At 33.7% G+C, this 23,411-nt stretch overlaps 1 protein-coding gene across 4 annotated transcripts in view; it reads right to left on the reverse strand.

The window, feature by feature from the left end:
• Positions 1 to 779: 779 nt before the first annotated feature.
• Positions 780 to 23,411, reverse strand: part of LOC139697387 (protein piccolo-like) — a 63,523-nt gene continuing 40,891 nt past the window's right edge. The window contains exons 9-14 of one of the 4 annotated variants that reach the window (XM_071596070.1): positions 20,810 to 20,950; positions 16,727 to 17,182; positions 8,323 to 8,654; positions 6,935 to 7,178; positions 5,680 to 5,782; positions 780 to 4,122 (exon numbers count right to left, since the gene is read on the reverse strand). In XM_071596070.1, the coding sequence (XP_071452171.1) occupies positions 3,263 to 4,122; positions 5,680 to 5,782; positions 6,935 to 7,178; positions 8,323 to 8,654; positions 16,727 to 17,182; positions 20,810 to 20,950 (2,136 nt within the window). In that variant the 3' untranslated portion in view covers positions 780 to 3,262. The remainder of the gene's footprint in view (positions 4,123 to 5,679; positions 5,783 to 6,934; positions 7,179 to 8,322; positions 8,655 to 16,726; positions 17,183 to 20,809; positions 20,951 to 23,411) is intronic. The other 3 variants (XM_071596073.1, XM_071596071.1, XM_071596072.1) reach the window with 3 other exon arrangements.

The raw sequence follows: 23,411 nt of genomic DNA on the forward strand, positions 1-23,411 counted from the left end.
TAGATAAATAAACACCCATGTAAAAGGTATTTTTTTCGTTTGTTGAAAATTGAATTAAACATTTAGCATAAAGAAAAAATATCACTGGGAAACTTGCATGCAAAACATTTGAAATCATGGGGGTTGGTCGGCACTCATTACACTACAAATGGGTGAACTTCATGGAAAATGATGCTATTGTGCATTTATATTTTTACTACGAATAGAGTTGTACCTTTCAACCTGAAATACCATTTGAGGATCCCTGGCTTTATTTCATATCAGACAAAAAGAAGGGAAAGTTCAGGCACCAATATTATATAAAATATACTGATTTAAGTATTTAGCGATTATTTCAGTGGTATGCACCAATCCAAATTTATGTCCTAAGTAGCTTATGCATACATCAGAATCATTATTTTCTGTAACTACACATTTGAAGATGTTTACTCAGAAATAATCACTTTTCATTTTGACTCAACCTTAAGTTGAATTCAAGTTTTCATCACCTGTAAGAAACAGGAATTTTGTTGACATAAACTCAAATCTTCCTTAATGAATATAAACTGCCATGAAATGAAAGGCTGTGTGGGTCCATAATCATCCAATGCAAAATAGTAGGAATAAAAAAGATATTCATTAGTAAACTGCAGCATTTAACTATGCAAATCTCTCCCTCCAAGCCATAAAAATTGTTGAAAACCATGGTTTCAATAAAAACAATGAACTACTAAGAGTAGTATCTTTATTAACAGCAACAAATTTAGCTGTTTGTTGTGCATTTCTGACCAGCCATAACTCAGAAACTATACACTGCAATTATAAGTTGGAACACAAAGAAGTTCACATTAAATGATTAAACCTATAGATGAAGATTGTCAACTGCCAGCTTTCATAGGTCTCAATATATTTTCAGTTATAAAATTTACATTAGGATTGACCCTTGCCATGCAAAAAATTTCAGAAATAAAAGAGTTAAAACATTAATTACCTCCCAAATTATTAAATTCCAAAGGGAATTCATTTTTACCTAGGTGGGATAAAAATATTAGCAGAGAATCAAAACATTAGGAACTTCTTGAAATGCCACTAACTATTGCTATCCCACCTTTGGTGCTTCTTAAAAGTGCATATTCCCAATATTTGAAAATAGATAACTGAGTTAAAATGGTCTTTGATATTTTCATTTGGGCAAATAAGAAACGAAAGATATAACAGAAATTAATTGTTCGCTTGCAAAGGCAGACAACTTATTCCCATTAAAACAAAATTAATTTTGAAAATAAGAATAGTTTAAATAATTAGCTCTTAATGCTGTTCTTTATGTATTAATGGCAGTAAATGAAATTATAATGAAGAGCTTTGAATTTCAGTATAAATGTATAAATCCTGCTCAGCTTCCGTAAGACTAGTGACCAATGACAAGCATGCATGCATACTGTTTAGCTGAGAATCTGATATGATTTAAATCAGAAGTCATTCATTGGCCACAAAAAAGATTAGTCAGGGAGTTCTTATTATGAAGGATGTATTAAATAAATATACAGCATTTTTTTTTAAAAAGACATTTACTAAAAAAATTCATTTTATGCTTTGAATGTTTCAAAAATTCATCTTTTAGATTCTCATGATTTAAAGTTCAAATGAAAAAACGGAACCCTGAGATAAATAACAAAGGTTCTTTAAAGACTTCCCTTATTTCAGCACCCACATAGAAATCAAAATTCAGAACATAAAAAGTCAATAAATTCATTCACAATTCAACCACCATAATGTATACAAAATTTTTAATTTGACACACTGATTTGCTTAACCTGAATTTGAAAGACAAAATTTAGAAATGATAAATTTGATTCATAAATATAATAACTCAGTTTCATAATGATTCTGTTTGTCAAACAAAATTACAAATAGGCCTCTGAAATGTACATTAAATTATTCTAGTACAGCTTTTGAATCAATATCATTCTACCCTCAAATAATATAAAGACCCTTTATAACATTAAGAATAAGTTAATTAATTTAGAAAAATAAAATTTTCGACAAATATCCAATAAAATATTCAAAAGCATTACACTGATTTTTCTGGTTCCAAAATATTAAGTTTTAAAAATCCATGTTTCCATAAATTGGAAATGCTCAAATATAATTATTATTGTATAGGAACCTACTTGGGCTGACACATTCGACAGTTGCAGCATGAAAGAAGAAATTACTTCAAGGACAAAAGTTGTGGACTTAAGATGATTATTAAGTAGGATTCAGTCTTTTTCATAATTACGAAGTCTTGCACTCACTCACAAGTGCAAACAATTAAAAAATATATATCCAACCATCCATCCACCCACTAAATGTTTAAAAACGTGCACCATAGTTAGTCGATTGAGGCTGCAAGGGGGCAGATTACTCGTGGGTGGAGGTCAAGACACATATATACATATATACAATATATATACTATACACAAAAGGAAAAAAACCAACAAAACAAGAAAACAAATCATATTAAACTATTAACTGGGCACTTCTGCTGTCTTAGTGACAAAATAGCCATGATGCTTTCAAGAGGATAAGCATACACATGTGCTTAGGCTGATAACAGATAATTTATCCCAACATTTTACAGATTTGTACTGGGAATTGATTTTTTTATAGTAGAAGGCAGTAGTAAATAGGACAAGAGAAAGATATTTGGCATTTTCCAGTGGTCCTGTACATGCACACACCCTCAATGGGATCATCTTAAAGAAAGACTACAAAAAGGCATGCCTGCATGCAAAAATTCATGTTTCATGGGCATGTTCAATGTTATAAGATCCATAGAAAATGCTTTTTTAATGCTACTTCTCCAGGTCCTACTTTTGGAATGCATCATGCTTGAGTGATGGGGGCAGGTAAATAAATACTATACCCAGTTAAAAACCACCACTCAAAAAATCGTTGTGAAAGGAGTTTCCCACTACCCTCAATGCATTCTTTATATGCTGGCGGGCTTTTGTATATCGGTACTCACAGCTTGAGAATAAGCTAACATTATACTTTTCAAGTCCCTATTTGGGGCAAATGACTCCCATTGGAACCAATCACAGACTTAGTAACACATTGTAATTGATGGAATAACTGGGAAAAATGACTGCTGTTTTTTGATACTTGTTCAGCGGCATGTGGCAACAGGTGCATATTTCCACTTTATTTTCCATTCAACCTCTTCATTGATTCTTCTGGTGGACTCGGGCTACCGAAACGAATTTCACACGGACCAGTCACCGACCACCGACCTTTCCCGTCAGGAGGACAGTATACTTCTCACAGCCTCATCAAGTGCCAAGTCTCCACCACCAACTTCTTTGGACAGCGTGCTGACCACACCTTCCTCAACATTTTCCACACCCACTTCCTCTTCCACCTCACACACCATCTCACGAGAAGCACCATCATCATGGTGGTCACTTTCACTGCGTTCAACCGTCCGCCTTTCCCCCCCATCCTCCTCCTCTTCCAGAGTCACATCAAAAACATCCTCAAGCCCTAAGCCCTCATCTTCAGCACGCTGAAGGTTCAATATACTGTCAATTGCACTTTGCACTTGAGCATTTATGTCATCATCCTCACACAGGTTTGAGTTTTCCCCCACAGCACCTCCTCCTCCTGGGTCATCCAGTGGTGGGGCTGGGCCACCCAGACCTGGTGACCTGCTAGCATCACAGGATGACTCTTCTCCAGTGGCTCCAGGCAGCCTACGTGCTCCTGGTTCCCCATTTGGGGGATGGTCTACACCCCCATTTCCTTCCTCCCGTTTCACACCACAATATACACTCAACTCCTTCTGTATCGCCTCCCACTCGTCATAAGGTTTCTCTTCTTCAGGCTCAATCTTGATGCGTTCCTCTTCCTCCTTCACCAGAGGCACTGCAGAATTCCTGACAATAGTGTAGCGGCCTTCCTCAGCCTCTTTCTTAATTGATTCACTTTTCAAAACATCGTGCAAGTTGATTCTAACTTCTTTAAGACCAGGCTCACTATTTAAGTTGGAATTTAGATTGGACGGTATGGCATTATTGGATGAATTTTCTCTACCAGCCATACCATCATCCTCGTTATCATCATCAGATTTGTTTGCTTTTTCTTCATTCTTCTTTTCCAGTTCTGAAAAAAATTAAATGATTAAGAAAATGAAATTTTGAGGCATAGGATATGAGCCAGCATTGATTAATTAGGCAGACTATTTACTAGGAAAAGGTAATAATGGAGGAAAAGGAAGTTTTGATACGTTTGACAGAAGACAATGAGTTTTCTGACAATTTTTCAGGCAAACTATGACTTAAGTGAGTGCATTCTGATAATTTGAAAATTTATGAACTTATCTAGAGGCTGTTCCTATAAAATATAAGAATTTTGAGAAGGGGGAGAGGCATGAAATTGCATCTAGATGAGTAGTTTGGAGGATGGGTTCCTGAGGATTATTATGTAAGGTTTATTTTGTGTTATTTCTACTAGTTTATGAGGAATTTTTTTTACTTGGAGCAAAAACTCGTCAAAGAAACTATTAATTCAGAATTATTTATGCAAAACCAACCATTACCAAACTATTACAAAATTTGATACGTTTTACAGGATATTTATTCTATTACTACAAATATAAAATAAACAAGCTGTCTTTCAAGAAAGCGTATGATTTCTGTACAAACATATATTTGTACTGATCAACAATTTTAATGAAATAATGCTTTCATCAAACCTAAATATAATTCTTACTATCTCATGGATCCTTAAAATGGGGGGATTTGAGTAGAGGGATAAAAAAAGCCAAAATGGCCTTACATCCTTTAAGGATGGCCTCTGTGATAGAGGGACTTTCTTTGTATATTTTTCCTTCGCCTGATTTAATTTAAGATTGGGAGGAAAAAATCTTTAAGAAACAATCCAATACTATATAAATTAAATCTTACAGGATTATGATATAATAAATGATATAAGCATCAACAATTTGCCTAATTAAAATGGAAACAATTAATCTAAATGCAAAAACTTCTAACACTGAAATTTTTTTAGCATATCCTCTCAAACAGATATTAGACATATTAAATAGTTTAAAGTAATACAATCCCTTTTATCAGTTTTACATTGCTTTTGTTAATACTTTTTACTAACTAATAGACTAATAATACAATGTGAAAACCAGCATTCCTAATTATTTTTTGGAACTTTCTTTCTTCTCTGTTGTGCTTGGATTATAAATTACAACTACTTTTCATAGAATTTATAGTCTTCTAGCCTTTCATAGTCTTCCACTTGATTTTAATTATTTATATTTTATTTCAAATATGTTATAGAAATGTAACTATTAGAAAGAAATAATAACAAAAACTAAGGTCAGTCCACAATCTTGGGTTACTAAAAGATAGGCTTAACCTGGAAAACAAATTTTTGAGCAGCTAAAATTATCAAGCTGGTAGATAAATTCTCAGACGATCATTTCCAAAATTCATCAATGCATGTCTTAATAACCAATGGGTTGGCATATACTATTTTCAATTAAGTTACCTACATGATATAATACACAAACTATCATTCATATTTGGGGTACATTCATTGTAAGATTCAATGGTACCAAATATTATGAAACTCAACAAGAGCTTCTTAATTTTTAAGCCAGGGGAAATTAGATATATCACGAGAATATCAGTTTACTCAATTACCAACCTTCTGCACGACGTGCCTCTTCTTTTAATCTTTCGAGTGCCATTTGTTCTTCACCCACAAACATGCGGTCGATCATCATTAGCTCTGATGTCCTCACCTCTTTCTGCAAACACAAATAATTGCATTGGTAAATTAAAACATATAATAAAATCTGTTAAATCTTGAAAGATGCTAAGGGTTCTAAATATATAAAGTGGAGCTTAAAGAATATTATTTACAATATCACATTGAAGTAATCCCCGTAGTTTGCAGGTTTCAGATTAAAAAATATTCAGAAGACCTCTGTCTTGTGTGAAGATCTTCCTTGGACAGGAGAAAAGATCTCCTGTGGCAGTCATCTCATAACAATGAAATATATACCCCACACTATAAATGCTTAACACACTCCCAAAATTTTTTTGGGGGCTTTAAAGTCGTAATAAACCCCCAAAAAAAATTCTATTCGAGTATAAGAGAAGTCTCAGTAGCTTAACTGGCTAAAGCTCTCAGCTGGACATTGAGGAATCCAGGATTGAATCCCAATCAAGGCGATTGATTTTTACCTCTGAAATTGTAACTTGTAATGCACAATTAGCCAGTGACTCCATCAAAAGTTATTGTCTCAGCATCTCCAGCAATTTCTTGGAATTTGTCAGACAATTAATGTCTTTGGCACAATATGCCATTAACAAATAATTATAACTATTATGGGGAATATTCAAATTATCACACCACATCATATTCTAATTATTACTCATGGTCATTTTAAAACCACTTTCCTGTGACTTTCAGGATATCAGAGTTGTCTCTGTAGGTAAATCACATATTTCTAAGGATATCCACCAGATGATTTATAGTACATACTGATGACCGCATTACCCTTGTACCATGAACTGACATGCCCACCCACTTAAAAAATTAACTTAGAGAGAATAGTTATTGATAACCTAGTAACATTTCCAAATGGAAGAGTAGACATTTCTTGTGGATTTGACTGAGTACATTTTTTCCAGAGAGGGTGATTGTATAACAGCACTTTTCCAAAGGAGGTGATTGCATAACAATTCTTGAATGTTTACAAAATCTGTTACCAGAATTGCGGCGATAAAAAATCATAGGCCTGAATTACGAATAAGCTAAATAGACTAAAAAATCAGCAATTATAAGAAAAACTATAAAATGTATTGACCTTAACCAGCATAGAAGTCAAACTGAAATGAAATAAACTAAAAAATTACTATGGTATGTTTTTCAGACTATCAAAATAAATACTCACCATACTTTCCATTAACAAGAGGTACCGATATTTGGCTGTCATCTGTGAGAATTTGTCCAACAGATGCTTAGCCGTAGCCTCAAAAATCTCATCAGCTTTATCCAGGTCCCTAGCTGAAAGAACTCTCTCATTTAGTACGTGATATCTAACTAGCCTCTTACAGGCATCAGCTCTATCTGCAAATGGAGTATGGACATCTGGATTAAGAGCCCCAGCCTGATCTGTCCGAAGCTGCTGCTCTATGCTGAAATGGTAAAAATGCAAATAATTAATGAAAACAAATTAATGTTGAATAACATGCTTTGTAAATCACCTCTTCCGGTTAAATATACACAATGTTAAAAAATGTTTTCTTCAAATTATTTGAGGTTTTAAAAATGTGCTGTCATTTGAATCAATTTGAAATTAATGCATCACTGACTCGCACATGCTTTCAGAACCAGTCAATTAGACTATGAATCACTTGCTGATAAGTTTCATGACCCTATTCCTTAATTCAATCATGACATGAATGTATGGAAATTCAGAAATATAATAGCAACAAACGCATGTTCTACCATAGCAATTTTTTATTTTATTTAAACAAACTTTAGCATGAAAGCTGTTTAAACAAAAATACTGAATTAATTTATAAAAAAATTAGCATACTTTCATACATTGTATTAATAATGTGAGTTTTCATGTGGTTAAAACATTCTTGTTACATAAACTTCAAGATTAACTTTGATTCTGCTTTAGCTTAACTTAACTGAAATTAATTCTCTAAGGCTTTAATTTTCAAATGAACACTGATAAAAATATTATTCTCTTTAAATTAGCTAGGTCAACTTTTAAAATTTAACTTCCCAAGTCTGTCAGCCAATGATAATTTTACAAACTGCTAACTTTGGGGGTCACATGAAGTTTGAATTTTTTACAGAAATTGTCCAAGGCATGTATCATCAGTGAGAGATTTATATCAAGTTACATCGAATCATTGATGATCTTTCACAACAGATACAAGCTCAGAGCTGAACTGATTTCCTTAAGTCATCTGCTTTTTGGTATAAATAAATCAACAAAGAAAAGCTAATACTGATTAAATTAATGAAGAAGCAACAAAACAAGAGAAAAATAAAGCACTAAGGGTATAACTCATTTCTTTCTTTTCTCTATTTCATTATTGACTTTGGTGTGCCCTGCTAAACTCCAGGTTTAAGGGCTATGCTCTCGTGGTTTATTCCATGTTATTTGTGGGTTGTAAACATAAGGGGTAGGGGCTGTTTGTCATGTTTATCTTGTAATGAAAATTATATCGATAAAAACTGACAAAAATGATACCTTAAAGTTACAAAATAACTCTCAGGGAGGATTATAAATTATTCTTTTAAATAAAAAAATGAACTTACAGAGAGACTTTGTTAATGGTAGGCCTCACAGGTGACAATGCAGGTCTCTTTATCGCCCCACGAGGGGATTCTGCATCAGTAGATGAATCCATGGGCTGGGCAGCCATTTCCTCTGTAATTGGTTGACCAGCCTCATTGCATGTTCTATTTACTTGAGAATTCGGAACCTGAATGGAAGATGCTGTTGCTGAAGTGGATGTTTTGCAATTGGTGATTTGTGGTGAACTAACGGATTGAGAAATGGATGACGACATCGGAGTTTTGGATGGCGATGTTGAGCAAGGTGATGATCCCATTGACTGTTCCTCTGAAGGTATTGATGTCCCTATCTGCTTTGTAAAAAAAATTGAAAGTTAACAATTTAGGGCATTAAAAACACACTAAAAAGATATTTCCTAAATTTACAATTTTTTGGTTCCATAGTTCAATATAAAAGTGGGCATACATTCTGAGATTGATAATCTGAAGATGATTTTGCTTATTAACTATACAAGAAAAAGGTTAAGATAATAACTCCTATACAATATAGATAAGTCTCCTACAAATATTTATGTAAATGTATGTCAACTATTTCGAGATCAACTTTAAGTTTTAATACCGACACAAGTTAATATGAGTACTGAATAACAGCTATTGCAAAACCAACATACTTGATTATAAGTTGCACTCAATTCCAAATGAATTAAAACATTGCACAATGCTTACTGCAAGTAAAGATTGGTATGTTCATTCAATGCAACAACATTAGACACATTATTATGCCAAATTAAATGGCGAGGGGAAAACATGCAAGTTATTATAAATACCTTATGACTGCTACACAACAAGTTCATGCAATAATTTTTGTGAGAGGAGATAATTGGGAATCATTATTTCTAATGTCCAATAGTTATTCTTTAAACCTGCATGCTAAGGGTAGTCGCTCTATGATTTTCCAAATACATCTGAACAAAGAGATTAATATTTTATTATCCAAGAATAAAAGGGATTTTGCATGATGTGATAGATAGATTTATTTGGGCAAAATTGAGACCAAATGGTCCCTTCTTCATAAGAGAAATGGAGAGGACACTGGTAGCATGATACCTCACGGACTACCCAAATTGCACTAAAGGGTGACAATGAAATACAGTATTTGCCTACCTAATCAAATGGAATTTGACTGGCTATGCTTCGTAAGAAAATGCGTATTGATTCATCGACACCAGGTAATGAAACTACTGGAAATTGAAGCAATTTATTTTAATATGAGAGCAAGGGGAGGCAAGCTTAGTTGTCAGGAGGGAGACAAGAGACCAAAAGAAGACAAATGCACTCAGTGAACAGCCCCAAAGCATTTAAGAAGTTACTAAATGATATAACAAAATATGAAATTATTTAAAGAATTATCTAAAAAAAATTTGGCAGAAATTTCTGGAATGGATATCTTGAAAGTGAAAAAAGAAAACTAATTACTAGGGAGAACCTTCAGTTTGAGGCTGGTCTCTAACAAAAATACTTGCCAGAAACAATTCATATTTAGCCTAAATTATGGATTTCATTCACCTCAAAACATGAGCTATCCATTTTTGACTAAGTTACATCTTTTCAAAAACAACAATATAAAATAATAAAATATTATCATTGGAAAACTATTTGGCCCTCCCAATTAATTGTGGTATTATATAATTTCAATTTCACACAGCAACTACTGAGATAATAGAGTTTACAACAATACATACTGTTTGTGAGTATATGATAAAGATTATTATTAATATATACATATCATGTCAGAGACTTTATCCTTAACCCTTATGGTTTAGAAGGTTACTTAGTTGACTTATATCTTATTCAAGATAATACAAACAGCAGCATGATAAAAAAAAGCTTTGATTGGAATGTTTACATACAGATGAAGGATGTAATATCTTCATGCTAGGTATGGCTACACATTTTCCATTTAATGACAGTGTTCGACTATAATAGAGTAATAGCAGTATATCATGAGAACATTATCAATTGTCTATTACAACATCCTATGTTTTCTTCCATGTCATACTGTGAAATTTTTCTGAAGTACCATAAAAAATTGATTATAAGATGAACATACCTTCAAATGGTCTTTCAAAATATACTGCTTGGTTTAGAATCAATGTTTCAACAAATTGGAGTATATATGAGGGCAAGGTTAAAACTTCTCGGCCTGACACAGATATGGCATTCTAACCAGTGAAAATTGATGATACCTGCCTGGCTGCACGTTTCATTAGTTTGTAAAACAAGTTTCAACCTGTTCTTTAAAGTGATTTGTTTACACGTTTAGTTGCAGTAGATGTCTTTCATGTTATTTGTTAAAATAAATAAAAACTTGAACATCATGTAGTCATTAAATTATTTAATTTGGATGGATTAACCCCTAAGAAAATTCATCCCAAGTTGACATAAGTGTATGGGGACTCAGCTCATTCAATGCCAACTGTTAAAAGTGGGCAGCTGAATTTAAACGCCGTGACACGTCCCTCGAATATGACTAACATGACAACGGCCAAAAACAGCAACCAAACTGGAAACCATGAAAAAGGTGCACGATATCGTGTTGGACCATAGTCGAGTGAAGGTGAGTGAGATAGCTAAGGCTGTGGGGATATCGGAAGAAAGAAAGTGAAACATCTAGCACAAAGAATTAGGGATGTGAGAGCTCTGCGTAAGGTGGGTGCTGCATTCGATGAATGCCAATCAAAAGCAAATGCCCAAATGATTTTCACAGCAAGGTTTGGACTGATTCCAGAGGGAACAAACTGATTTTGTGGGGCAATTTGTCATCATGAATGAGACGTGGGTCAACCACTACACGCCAGCCATGAAACAGCAGTCATAACAGTAGGTTGAAGCCAGTGGTTCAGCACCAAAGAAAGTGAAGTCGATCGGCCTCATCCGCCGGAAAGGTCATGGCCAGTGTGTTTTGGGATACAAAAGGGATCCTGTTAATTGATTATCTTATAAAAGGCAGAAAAATTGCAGGCGAATAATACTCCAACCTTCATGACCAGCTGGATGCCAAAATTTGCAAGAAGATGCCTGGCTTGAAGAAGAAAAAAATTATCTTTCACCAGGAGTGTGCACCTACTCAAAAAGGTGTGTTAATGATGAGAATAGTACAGGATTTGGGTACAATTTGCTCAGCCCTCCCCCCTATTCTCATAATTTAGCACTCTCTATCTGTTCCCAAATTTGAAATTTGTTTCTAAGCTCTTCGTATCCAATGAAAAAGTGAAGAGGACAATTATGGATGGATATTTTCACAGCCTTCCAGACTCACTTCCTGGAAGTAATTCTGGTGTTGGAGAATAGCTGGACCAAGTGTGTTGAAGTTAAGGGAGATGATGTAGAGAAATAAAATCATTTTTAGCTTAAAATTGCAGAATTTCACTGCCAGGCCAAAAACCTTTTGCCTTACCCTCGTACTTATCACATACACCAGTGTGCAAATAAACTAAATTTGAAGGGATACAAATGTAAATGAATTGAATAATTATTAAATAGGTTGGAAATACTACTTCTGTATCTCAATAATTGCTGTCTGAAATTAAAATTTTATGATACCACACTTAAATGTTAGGGCAAAATAGTTTTCCAACTTATCTTATAATTACAATGTGGATGAGTTTATGACTGATAACTTTTGATTGTCAATGGTGTTACATGTAAGGGTGTGTATGTAGTTTTCCCATGTATTTCTCTAAATTTAATATACGGATTTGACAGCTACATTTCATTGAAGTGTGTATTTTCATTTACATCTATCTATTATATTTCTGTTCATTGTTCTAATTTCAATTTCTCTATAGCTTTATTGGCCATGTTCTCTGTCACATGCTCGACTGACAGAAGAATAAATAAATCGATTGAAAATGATTATATACTTTAACAAAAATTAGTTAAGAAAAACAAAATCTCTATAAAAAAAGCACTACATAGAAAACTTGACAGAAATGTAGTGAACTAGTTCCTTCATATTAGTTACAAGTTGTGACTGCAATATATAGTCATGCTAAGCATCAGGGTCCACTCTTACTCTTCGTGAAGGAGGTAATCAGAGGACAGGGTAGTAAATAACACATCCTCCAGATTTCAGAGCAATGGCATCTGAGATAACCTTTCAAGAGGCCATAGAATAGCAGGTATTCCATCTCTAAATCCAATCTATAAGGACCCTACTCTAAGAAAAAAAAATCAAGGTTACCAACCTCCCAGGCTCAAAAAAATTTAGTGTACAGCCCTTACTAGGCTTCTAAAACTACATAGTGTTTACGTGACAAATATTCAATCAATGTTTTCTAAATAATTTCTTTGAGTGCACACAAATTTTCAACTGCTCTCAAGGAAATGTAAATAGAATACGCCAGTTGCAGAATACATAGATGCTTGCTTGGGTTACATTCATATGGCTCCATGCCTTACCTAACTCATCATAGCATGATTATATGTTTATAAGTTACTAAAGTAAATTATTTGTACACGGCAGAAAATATTTTTATAGTTGATACCACTCAGGAAGGACTAAATGTCATATGCTATTCACATTGAGGTGGGAGGAAAGGGAATTGAGGTGAATTGGAAAAGAGATGTCTTTTATAGAGATCAATGGATAATTTAACTATCTCCATCTAAAACATTTCCTTGTTCTACTGCTCTGGCATTTGCCATCCAACTTTGGTATTTGTCTTAGCCTTTCTTCTTATCCTACTGTAAGGGATAGGAATAGAAGAATTGACCAATTAAAAAACCACCTTTTGCATCCATACTGTCTCCACAAACCTCCTTCATGAAAAAAGGAAGTCTATAGAGATAGTATTGTAACTGTGTTTTCAATATCATCAAAGGTCATATTTAATAATACAACCTTTGATTAACTTTACCCTGCGGCACAGCTCCATCAATGCTCATATGGAGCTGGACAAAGAACTGTAAGTGCCTATATGAGAGGCACGATGTGATTATTTCATGTTGATACAGTGTAGGGGAAGGGCTCATGTTGGGGAACCAGCAGACGTTTTTTTCTAGCCTTTCAAAACCACCCTACGCTGCATTCTACTGAAATCAGAGAAGGTCAGTGAACCAGAATAGCAAATATGAAGAGTGGGAGGACAGGAAAGAGAGATGCTGAACGAAGACCAGGAATAGCTTCCATTATGATGTTTTCTCTGCTGTCTCCTACTCTAATTGAAACACCATGGCTGAAATGGGTATGTGAAGCATAGCAGCACATTACTATGCCAATGAGTAACAAAAATAAGGATGTGTTCAACAAGAAGAAAAAAAGTAGATGCACAAATACTGAAACATGATCGTTTGGAGGGAATGTCAAACAATATTGCCATGAGATTGAATTATGATTAACTCACATTTTTCCAAATTATCTAATGTATAATTGAACTTTCAGTTTTGAAATATGATATGTTTGACTACCCAAATTCACAGCACATAAAAAACAAAACAATAATGAATTTTACACAATATAAATCTAAAATCAGACATTTACACATTGAAAAATTGTGTGATAGAAATACCCTAACTTATGTCTAAAGGCTAACACCTAGCCTGAAGTGAAACAGCTACAAAATGACATTCAGGTAATGATAACAAACTGGCCACATGGATATAACTCTCTGTCTCTACAAAGAATTCACATTACAACGTCAATGCCTTAATGAATTCAGAGGATGCGGCTTAGTAATCTATTAGGAGTAATATATTATCCACCTAACTAATCAGTGAATGAACTACTAAGAAAATTGCAATTGTAACTCAATTTAAGGACATTGTTACATTACTAACAATTTACTATGCTATACAAAACAGAGAAGAGGTCAACAAACTGATCCTTAAATGTGATTAAACATTATGAAGTTACAAAATTACAAATCAAAACTTCATAACATCATGCATTTTTAATATTTTATGAGCATGCTGAAATTGCTATTTAATTGATTTCATGAAACAACAAACTACAAGTTGATCATACTAGATATTTCCCTTAAAAATTTGTATTGCCTAACCGAAAAACATTGATACTACTGCACAATCATGCCAAAAAATATGCAAATTAGGTCAATACACATTTATACCACTCTAGACTGCACCACTGCAAATTAAACATTCCAATACTGGTCAGGAGGAAACTAGAAACCTCTTAAAAATATATAGACTTGAAACTTTTAATCTGAAATATGGTCATTGGAATTATTTGAGTTCCTAAATTGATAATTACACTGAATTTAGCAGCACCCTTTTGAGGCAGAAGAAGCAGTCATAAAACTGCCATATTAATGAAAAAAAAACTTTCATACGATTTAGAGATCACAGGCAAAAATGGTCTTCTAACATTCACCCTTGCATTTTGCATACATAATTCAAATATATATACAAAAAATTCAGAGGCATTTAGAGTTGCATTTTGTAAAAAGCATGAGGAAATTACTCTAAGAATTTGTTAGACATTTAAAAATAACAAAATATAGGCTATTGAAATATTTTGCGAACTTTTTTCAAATAGTCAATATATCTTGATTTGAAAAGCAGAGCAAGGACGACGATAGATTATTTAATCATTTTCAGGAGGCTCAATTAGAAAGAGAGAGGGCAAATCCTCAAAGACGACAAAAATGACATGAGGGCAAGAGATAATGATGCTCCCTCATGAATTTTAAAATGGTGTGAACATCACCTTCATAAAACATAGCCGAAAATTTACCATTCAATTCAAATATTTTTTATTTCAAGCCACTAATACTTTAATTTCCTGTCTTTTTATTACTTTGAATCACTACAGCTTATTTTAAAGTTTACTGAGTATATCTCTTGTAGATTTGGTGAAAATTCTAGGCAAGTGTAGTGAAATTAATTCTTAAAGGGTGAATCTATGCCGAAGAATTGCATCTAAAAAGGACTAGTAGGTGTAAGCGTCTGCAGGCTATTATAACAACCCTATTCCTTTGTCCCTTGCCTTTCCCTCACATCTTGCTCCCCTCTTTTTTGCTGCCTTTCCACATACTGGAAGAGCAAGGAATTTAATCAGAGCTATTCAACAATTAAAATGTATGCATTTCACAGGATGTGATGCTGAATTTTAAATATTAAACAGACAATTTTCATGAGGGTTTCTACATCGAGAATACATCTTTTTTCATGAACATGTAAATTTAATTGTAACTTTTTGAAGTAAGCCCACAATCCAACAAAATACTGAAATTTTGAAAAATAATTAAATGGAGATTTTCCCAAAAATATACTTCTTTATAGCATTCCATTTTTATTGTTCATGTCCAAATTGTTCTTTCTTCATTTTCCCATTTTTTTGCTGGGATGCAGTACATACACTTGAACATCTTTCAATGTTTCAATGGGGAAATTGAAAATCTTTCATTTGATGATGGTATCCATTTTTGATGCTTTTACAATTGCTAGTGAAAAGAGATTAAAAATCTTCATCTACTTGCTTTAAAACTTTCAATAGAAAAGTGAAAGTGGCATGCCTGCAGGCCTCAAATTTATGCAATTGTGCAGTGTTCTCAACTATTACAACACACTTCTATCAAGTAAATTAATAATTAAAATTATACATGGAACTTTAACATGTAATTTCACAAAATGCACTATGAGAATGAGAATTCTGTGTTATTGAGAGTTTACTACAACCAAAATAATGACTGACTTAGCTCATCATAATTTCTACCTAAAAAAAAAGATTTGCTGCAATCTCTTCATTTGACCACAATGCAACCTGTTCTTAATTATCATACAACTCTTATCAAGTGTAAGAAGCATGGTTCCTCAGTTTCCACCATCGATTTTGTGTTCAGTTAATGACATTTATACCTAATTTCTATCTGACATCCTCAGGATATCTCTACAACCTAAAGACAACATCCGGAACGGTGGTAAACTGTTGTCATCTCAATACAATACACACTGTGGAACAACTATGCAGCCTTCACATTTCAACACCACAAAACCATTTGGCCAACCTTTAACAGAATAACTTCTACTAAAATGATAATATTTCTTTCCAAGCTAAAATATTTGACTATATTCCAATAAAAATTCGTTTGCCATCAGTTCAATATTCTATAGTTATTCAAATTCATTAATACAGCAAGCCAACAAAAAACAAGCACAGCAAAAAAATACAAGAAACAAAGTTGAAGAAGTTTGAAGTTCAAGCAATTAGCATCAAATAGGAAGTGGCAGGCATTATCAAGGAGGTCCCTTATTCTACTACATCAATTTGGGATTCTCACCTACAGTCATGTCAGGAAGTTACGGTTTGAGCTAACAATTGCATCCACAGAATAGCCTAAGGGCAATTTCATTAAAAAAAGAATATAATGCCAAGGTACGAAGAGAACTGTCTACTAGTACAAACCTGGATTTGCTTTATTAAAGCAGACTCTACACTAGACGATTCCCCCTCATCCTCTGCCGTTAGATTATTACCCCCAATACAAACGTACAGCTCCCTCTGGGGACCTTGCACATTTATGCTCCCACTAACAACACTATTTGTAGACATAGGAGAATTTGGGCCACTGTGACAAGTTGACACAGGAGTTGAATCATTGATAGTAGGGCTGGCTGAAGTGATGGGTGGGGAATGGACGGTGGTTGATGGGGACGGAGGTTCAGGCGATGGTATGCTGCCAGTGGGACCCACATTTGATTTATTCGGCCTTGCTTCAGAACTGGTGCTCTTTGATCCTCCGCCAACATGCTGTTGGTTCATAGTTGACGTCACTGCCTGCTGGGGAGCCAATGGGATTATCTGGTTTCCCACTTGATGGTAATACCGAATGGTAGGTGACTGCGAAGAGGAGGAGGAAACCTGTAGTAAAGCAAGACAGGAGTGCTGAAGGAGAGTGGAGTTGAAAATTCATTCATCTAAAGGGCCTAAAAGCACATCGAATCTACATAAAACTAAAATAATTATGTAATAATCAAAGGACCTTTATATAATCCTAAGCTTACTGCTTGCTCTCAGACTAATTATGTATTCTTATCACTGGATTAAGCCCTCAAAGTAAACTAAGCAAGAATTACCTGCTCAACTGCTTCCTACACGAAATTCAAAATTTCCTTTTTCTTCCTGGGTAACCAGAAAATTTAGCTTATGATAACATCAGGGCAATAAAATCCCACTTAAAAATATTTACTAAAATTGATTTTTAGGAGCCACTGCAGTAAAACATTTTTCACTTTCAGCAGCCAAAAAAATCTAAATTTTGATTTCTTTGTCATTACCATGCTGAAATAAAACTTTTAGGACCAGGAAAATACATAATTAAATCAATGTTTTATTATAAACAAGGTTAACTTTGATGAAAAAATATAATTTTCATTGAAAGCCAATTCAGAAGGGGAAAAGTAGTGAGCAACTACTATTGGAAACACTGTGAAACATACTGAATAAATGGTCAGAAAAAGAGATCATTAAAAATATCTTAAAGATAAATAGGGTTCTTTATAGCTGTAATATATAATTTCACATAACATACTAAATTTTGGTAAAAATGCTGCATAACAAACTGTTGAATGTAGGAACTCTACTAACAGCTGTAATCCCTCTCATGATTAGTAAAAATGCAATATAATTCCAGTTATAGTTAATTACAAGCAGAAATTAGATTGCCTAATTATAAAAATAGTTGCTTACACAGCTATGATGAAATGAAGTCATTTCTGGTATACTTTTTATACATATATACTGTGAACATCTCTCTCCAAAAGTATGATCCTTCTTCAATGAGCCTGAATATTTTTTAAAGCTTTTTGATTATCATGAATGAAAAAGCTTTTGCCAGCTTTGCTAGCAGGTGATAGAACACTTAAATGTTGGTACCCTCATAAACAGTTTTTGGTACACTTGAATTTTTTACTCCTACATCAAAATTTCCTTCTTAGCACAGTTATGGCCTCAAATAAAAATGATATCCTTACGATAAAAATACACGATTCTATACAAATCTGCTCCAACTAAGTTTTTCTATACCATGTAATTTTCGCATAAGGTTATTCAGAAGTTTTTCAAAATGCAATACCTTTTATATTGCCATTCAAGACCATGGAATTTTGTATGAGTAACACTTTATATGCTTCCTATGAATAATTTCCTCACAAATAACAGTTCATTACATTTATAGTGGAATTCTAATTCTGTTACTATGAAACATGAAAGTCAAGTTTTTGGATTGCTGTTCTTTCGAAACTTTAAGTTTGTAGCACTGCCTCCTTACTTTATTATCAAAAAAGGCACAGTCAAGAGAAGTCACCAAAAGATATGCAGCTTGCAGGAGCTTCCGAATGTGATGTAAAACTATCTTCAAGGATACAGGGTTAGAAATTTCTTTCTAGACCGATGTGACAGACAAAAAGGAATCCGTTTGGAATTATAACAATGATCAGTAACTAATGTACATCACGATTCCTGAGCTTTTACTTTTGGTGTACACTACACACTTCTTTGTTGATTTAAGTTGTCAAAGAGCAGTGAAACAGCAATTTTACGTTCACTATTTTAGATAGCAGTTCTGTATTCATATGTTATCATTACTTACATTTCAATTTCAGTAATTTAAGAAATTTAGAATTCCTCAAGGGTAATAAATAAAATACTATTTCACAATGATATACAGGATAATGGGCTAGTCTGGAATTTCAAAGTCAGTCCTTCCATTTTATCCATAGACAAATGGAATATTTTAAATAAATGATTAGTACCTCAATTTTTCTTTAGGGGGAATTGCAATTTTTGAGCATACATTGCTAATTTAAAAATATAATTTCTTAATTATTACATATTACATTATGTTATTAAGGATGAAATTCTTATGATACATCGCCACATGGCATTTTGAAGTAAAAAAACTGTTAGAGAGATGCTAATCACCAATTATCTTTTCGGAAGTAAAGCAAACTCTTGATTATTTGTGCTAATGGATGCATGATAAAGCATGGATAATCAAAAAACATGGAAATGGAAACACATGGAAAATATGGTCATGATATAAATGGAAACTCTCCTTTTTAATTATGTGTTATTAATTTCATTTTTTTGCAACGGAAAGTATATTTTTTCCATTTTTCAGCCCTTTTATAAAGGAGGAATTACAGTTTTACAAGAACACTAAACTATCATAATGTGAATAGTGGAATATTTGACCCCATAAAGCTAAACCAATCATGTAGCCAGGAAGAAAAAAATGATGAGCGAAGGACGAATTTTTAAAATGATTGCTAATACCTATTCATATTCATCATTTGATATCGATTGAAATAATGTATTGTAGATAGTTAATGACTTCTTGCATAGTAAAACTATGTGTTTGCTTGCCTTAAAGGACAATATGTAACTCTCAGATAACAATGTATGTAACAACAATACATGTGAATGAAACCATAATGGAAATTATGGAGAATTCAAAAATGTTTAAATTAAAACATTAAATACTACTGATAACTTTTCATTTTGTGAAATTGAAAGCTTTGAAGAAAGCAGAAATATTTCAGAATTGTATTTTTTAATAAGTATATTGAATTTCAAAAGCATTTAACTATCATTAAGGTTTTAACTTAAATCAAATTCAAGGTGCTGGGAGGAGAGTAGCTCTAATAACCTGCAAAATCCACACACATATAGTCAAGAGTTTACACTATATATTTTTTGTTGCACACTTAATACCTCAGGTAGATTGAAATTGATCCAATATTAATATAATTACAAACATTTTCTAGCTTAGGAATTCAACATGCAAAGAGACTAATATTGCCAACCTTCATGTGCATTGACACATTTTTGCACTGGCATTACTTTTCGTCCATTGATAAAAATAATAATTCATTGATAATGCAACAGTCTTAATGCTACTTGTAAGTATATGGTTTATCTTAAAAAATTACAGAAATAACTTCAAAAATACAGAAGGAAGATTTACCAAGCATCTTCCAATATCAAACTTTTATCAGACTTTACTTCACTGTACTTCTTCATACAATGGAATAATAAAAATAGTTCCTACCAACAATTTTATTTCTTCTTCCATGACTATGGTTAAAATGAGTTTTTTATAATTTTTAACATATTTTCAACACTTTTGATCCAACTGCGAAAAACAAAACATAGGCCATGGATGTAGAAATAGAATTTCTGGTCGGGAATATGCATCTTTTTTATTATTCTTCATAATCTCTTCGATACTCAATTGAATATTGTGATAAGACATTCAACATTCCTTGAATGATATACATCTGCTAAATTAATTTAAATATTTGAGACTTAACACACATTTCCTAATTATGTGACTAAGGTCTTACCCTTCAAACTTTACGAAAGTATACAAGGTTGTGCAAGAAGTTATACAGTCTTTCTGAAGTAGCGAAAGAAGGTCAACCATTATAATCAACTACATTGTATCACCAATACAAAACAGGCTCTAAAATGACAACCTATACTCACTGGTTGTCTAGGAAGGCTAGCCAGACATGTGGTGTGGGAGGAACCAGCCTTTAATCTCTTACCACCACTGGAATTTCCAACTGATCCACCATTCAGAGAGGTTGAGGATTGATCAGAGGAAGAGGAAGGGGTCATGGGATTCTGCGGAAAAGACAGGTAGTAGAGTTATGGATGCAACCATAGTAGGTACATGTGGAATCAAATTTTATGCATTGAGAACTCCAAATCAATCGTAATTCATTGTGCAAAGTACATAGTAATAAAAAGGATGCATTCAATAGTTTACCTATTAATACACATAAATTCACATACATACTATGATAAGACATTGATATAATAATAACAAATAAAATAGTTACTGCTGTAAGTTGATTGAATGACCTGTGCTTTGAATCAATTTCATTTGTGATTCTTAAATTTGTTAACTATTTCTTTGTATATTTGCGGTAGCAGAGCTCATGCATATCCAATGCTCTAATAACCCAACAATAACCTAAAATGCTATAGGTATCCACTCATGACACAAGAACCCTAGAGGTAATCCATAATATAGGAGATGACAGGTTAGTTATTTGGAATTACTTACACATGGTATTTCTAATTACAATGAAACCTGGTGATTTGGACCCCCTTTAATTCAAAATATCATATAATATGAAGCTAAGTAGTTCCTGACCAAAACATAGGACTTGCATGCTTATTAGTGTGGGTAAATGAAATACAACAATGGAATTGAAAGCTATAACCTTGCACCACAGCTGAAATGAATATAGTATATTTTAAAATCTTTCCTCTATGGATATCTACATGAAATGTTTGCATATACTACCTTGATCAAAAAGTTCCCGGAATAACCACCGTGTGGCGCTCCCATCGTTCCGATTTGAGTTCTGTTTTTTTTGTTAAATTGGTACATCTGTTGTTGATATTCCCTTTAAATCTTAGTGTCATAACTTGACATTTGCAAAAGTTACGTAGCCAAGAGTACATCTATCTCTGTGTGTGTTGGCGATTTTTTACAATTGCAGAAATGGATTTAAATTTTCAACAACGAACTTGTATTAAATTTTGCGTAAAAAACGGATTTAGTGGCGCACGGACGTTGGAAATGTTGGAAAAGTGTTTCGGCAACGATTCTCTAAAAAAAACGGTCGTTTACCAGTGGCACGAGCGGTTCAGAAGTGGTCGTGAGTCAATCGAAGATGATGAACCTGGCCTGGCCTAGAGATGGTGGTAGTTGTTTGAAAAATATCATTGTATTAGAAAGTATGCAATCTAGAAAGCATATGTTTCAAGCGTGAAGATGCTACATTGATTAGTATTTGTTTGGCAGCCATCAATAGTGAACATTTTCAGTGAATTTGTGAAAATTGAGAAAATTGGTCATCGTTACATGATACAATACTTGAAAGGCCTAAGCCCAACCAATATAAAAGCTGAACTGTATTCTACTCTGGGTGAGTCTGCTTCTTCATTTACAATAGTAAAATATTGGGTGGCAGAGTTTAACCGAGGCTGTACGAGCTGTCAAGACAAGCATCACATTGGTCGACAAAATGAGGTGATGACTCCAGAAATGGTGAAGAAAATCCAAAAAGTGACACTGACTGATCACTGACTGAAAGTGCCCAAGCTAGCAGACATAGCACGCATTTCAAAAAGTGTGGTACATTGCATATTTACTGAAATTTGGACATGAGAAAGCTGTGTGCAAGATGGGTGCCACGTTTGCTCACACTCAAGCAAAACCAGTGTCGTGAAGATGTTTCACTTGAGTGTTTAACGAAGTTTCACACCAACAAAGCGGAATTTTTGGGCAGTTTCATAACCATGAATAAAACATGGGTCCATTACTTCACACTCGAGACAAAAGAATAATCAAAACAATGGATTCTAAAGGGAGAACCAGCTCCAAAGAAGACGAAGACCATTTCATCTGCAGGCAAGGTCAAGATGTCGGTTTTTTGGGATGCGCATGGGATAATTTTCATTGACTTTCTTGAAATGGGGAAAAACTATCAATGGCGAGAATTATGCAAATTTATTGAAACATTTGAGCGAAGAAATCAAGCAAAAGCGGCTGCATTTGGCTGAGAAGAAAGTGTTGTTTCATCAAAACAATGGACCAGCAAACATCCATCATTGCAATGGCCAAAATTCATGAATTTAAGTTTGAATTGCTACCTCATGTACCCTATTCGCCAGATTTAGCCCATTCAGATTATTTTATGTCGCCAAACTTGAAAAAATGGCTCAGTGGTCGAAGATTTTCTAACCGTGAAGAAGTGATGTTGGCAGTTAATGGCTATTTTGAGGAGCAAGACAGTTCTTACAACAAAATGGTATCAAACTCATTGAACATTGCTGGGAAAAGTGTATAGAGCTGAAAGGAGATTATGTTGAAAAATAAATACATTTGTTTCCAAAATTTTTGTGTTTTCTTTGTAGGGTTGGGTACTTTTGGGATTACCCTCATAGTAGAATTTTGGGAGTAAATAATTAATCCATTGTGCATTTGCTCTCAATTTATATTAACACACTCAATAGCAACATGAAATACTGACTGAAATACTAATAATACAAAAGGGAGCATTATATTAAC

Source organism: Hetaerina americana, unplaced genomic scaffold (assembly GCF_022747635.1).
Source record: "Hetaerina americana unplaced genomic scaffold, ioHetAmer1.1.p SCAF_74, whole genome shotgun sequence".
Lineage (NCBI taxonomy): Eukaryota > Metazoa > Arthropoda > Insecta > Odonata > Calopterygidae > Hetaerina > Hetaerina americana.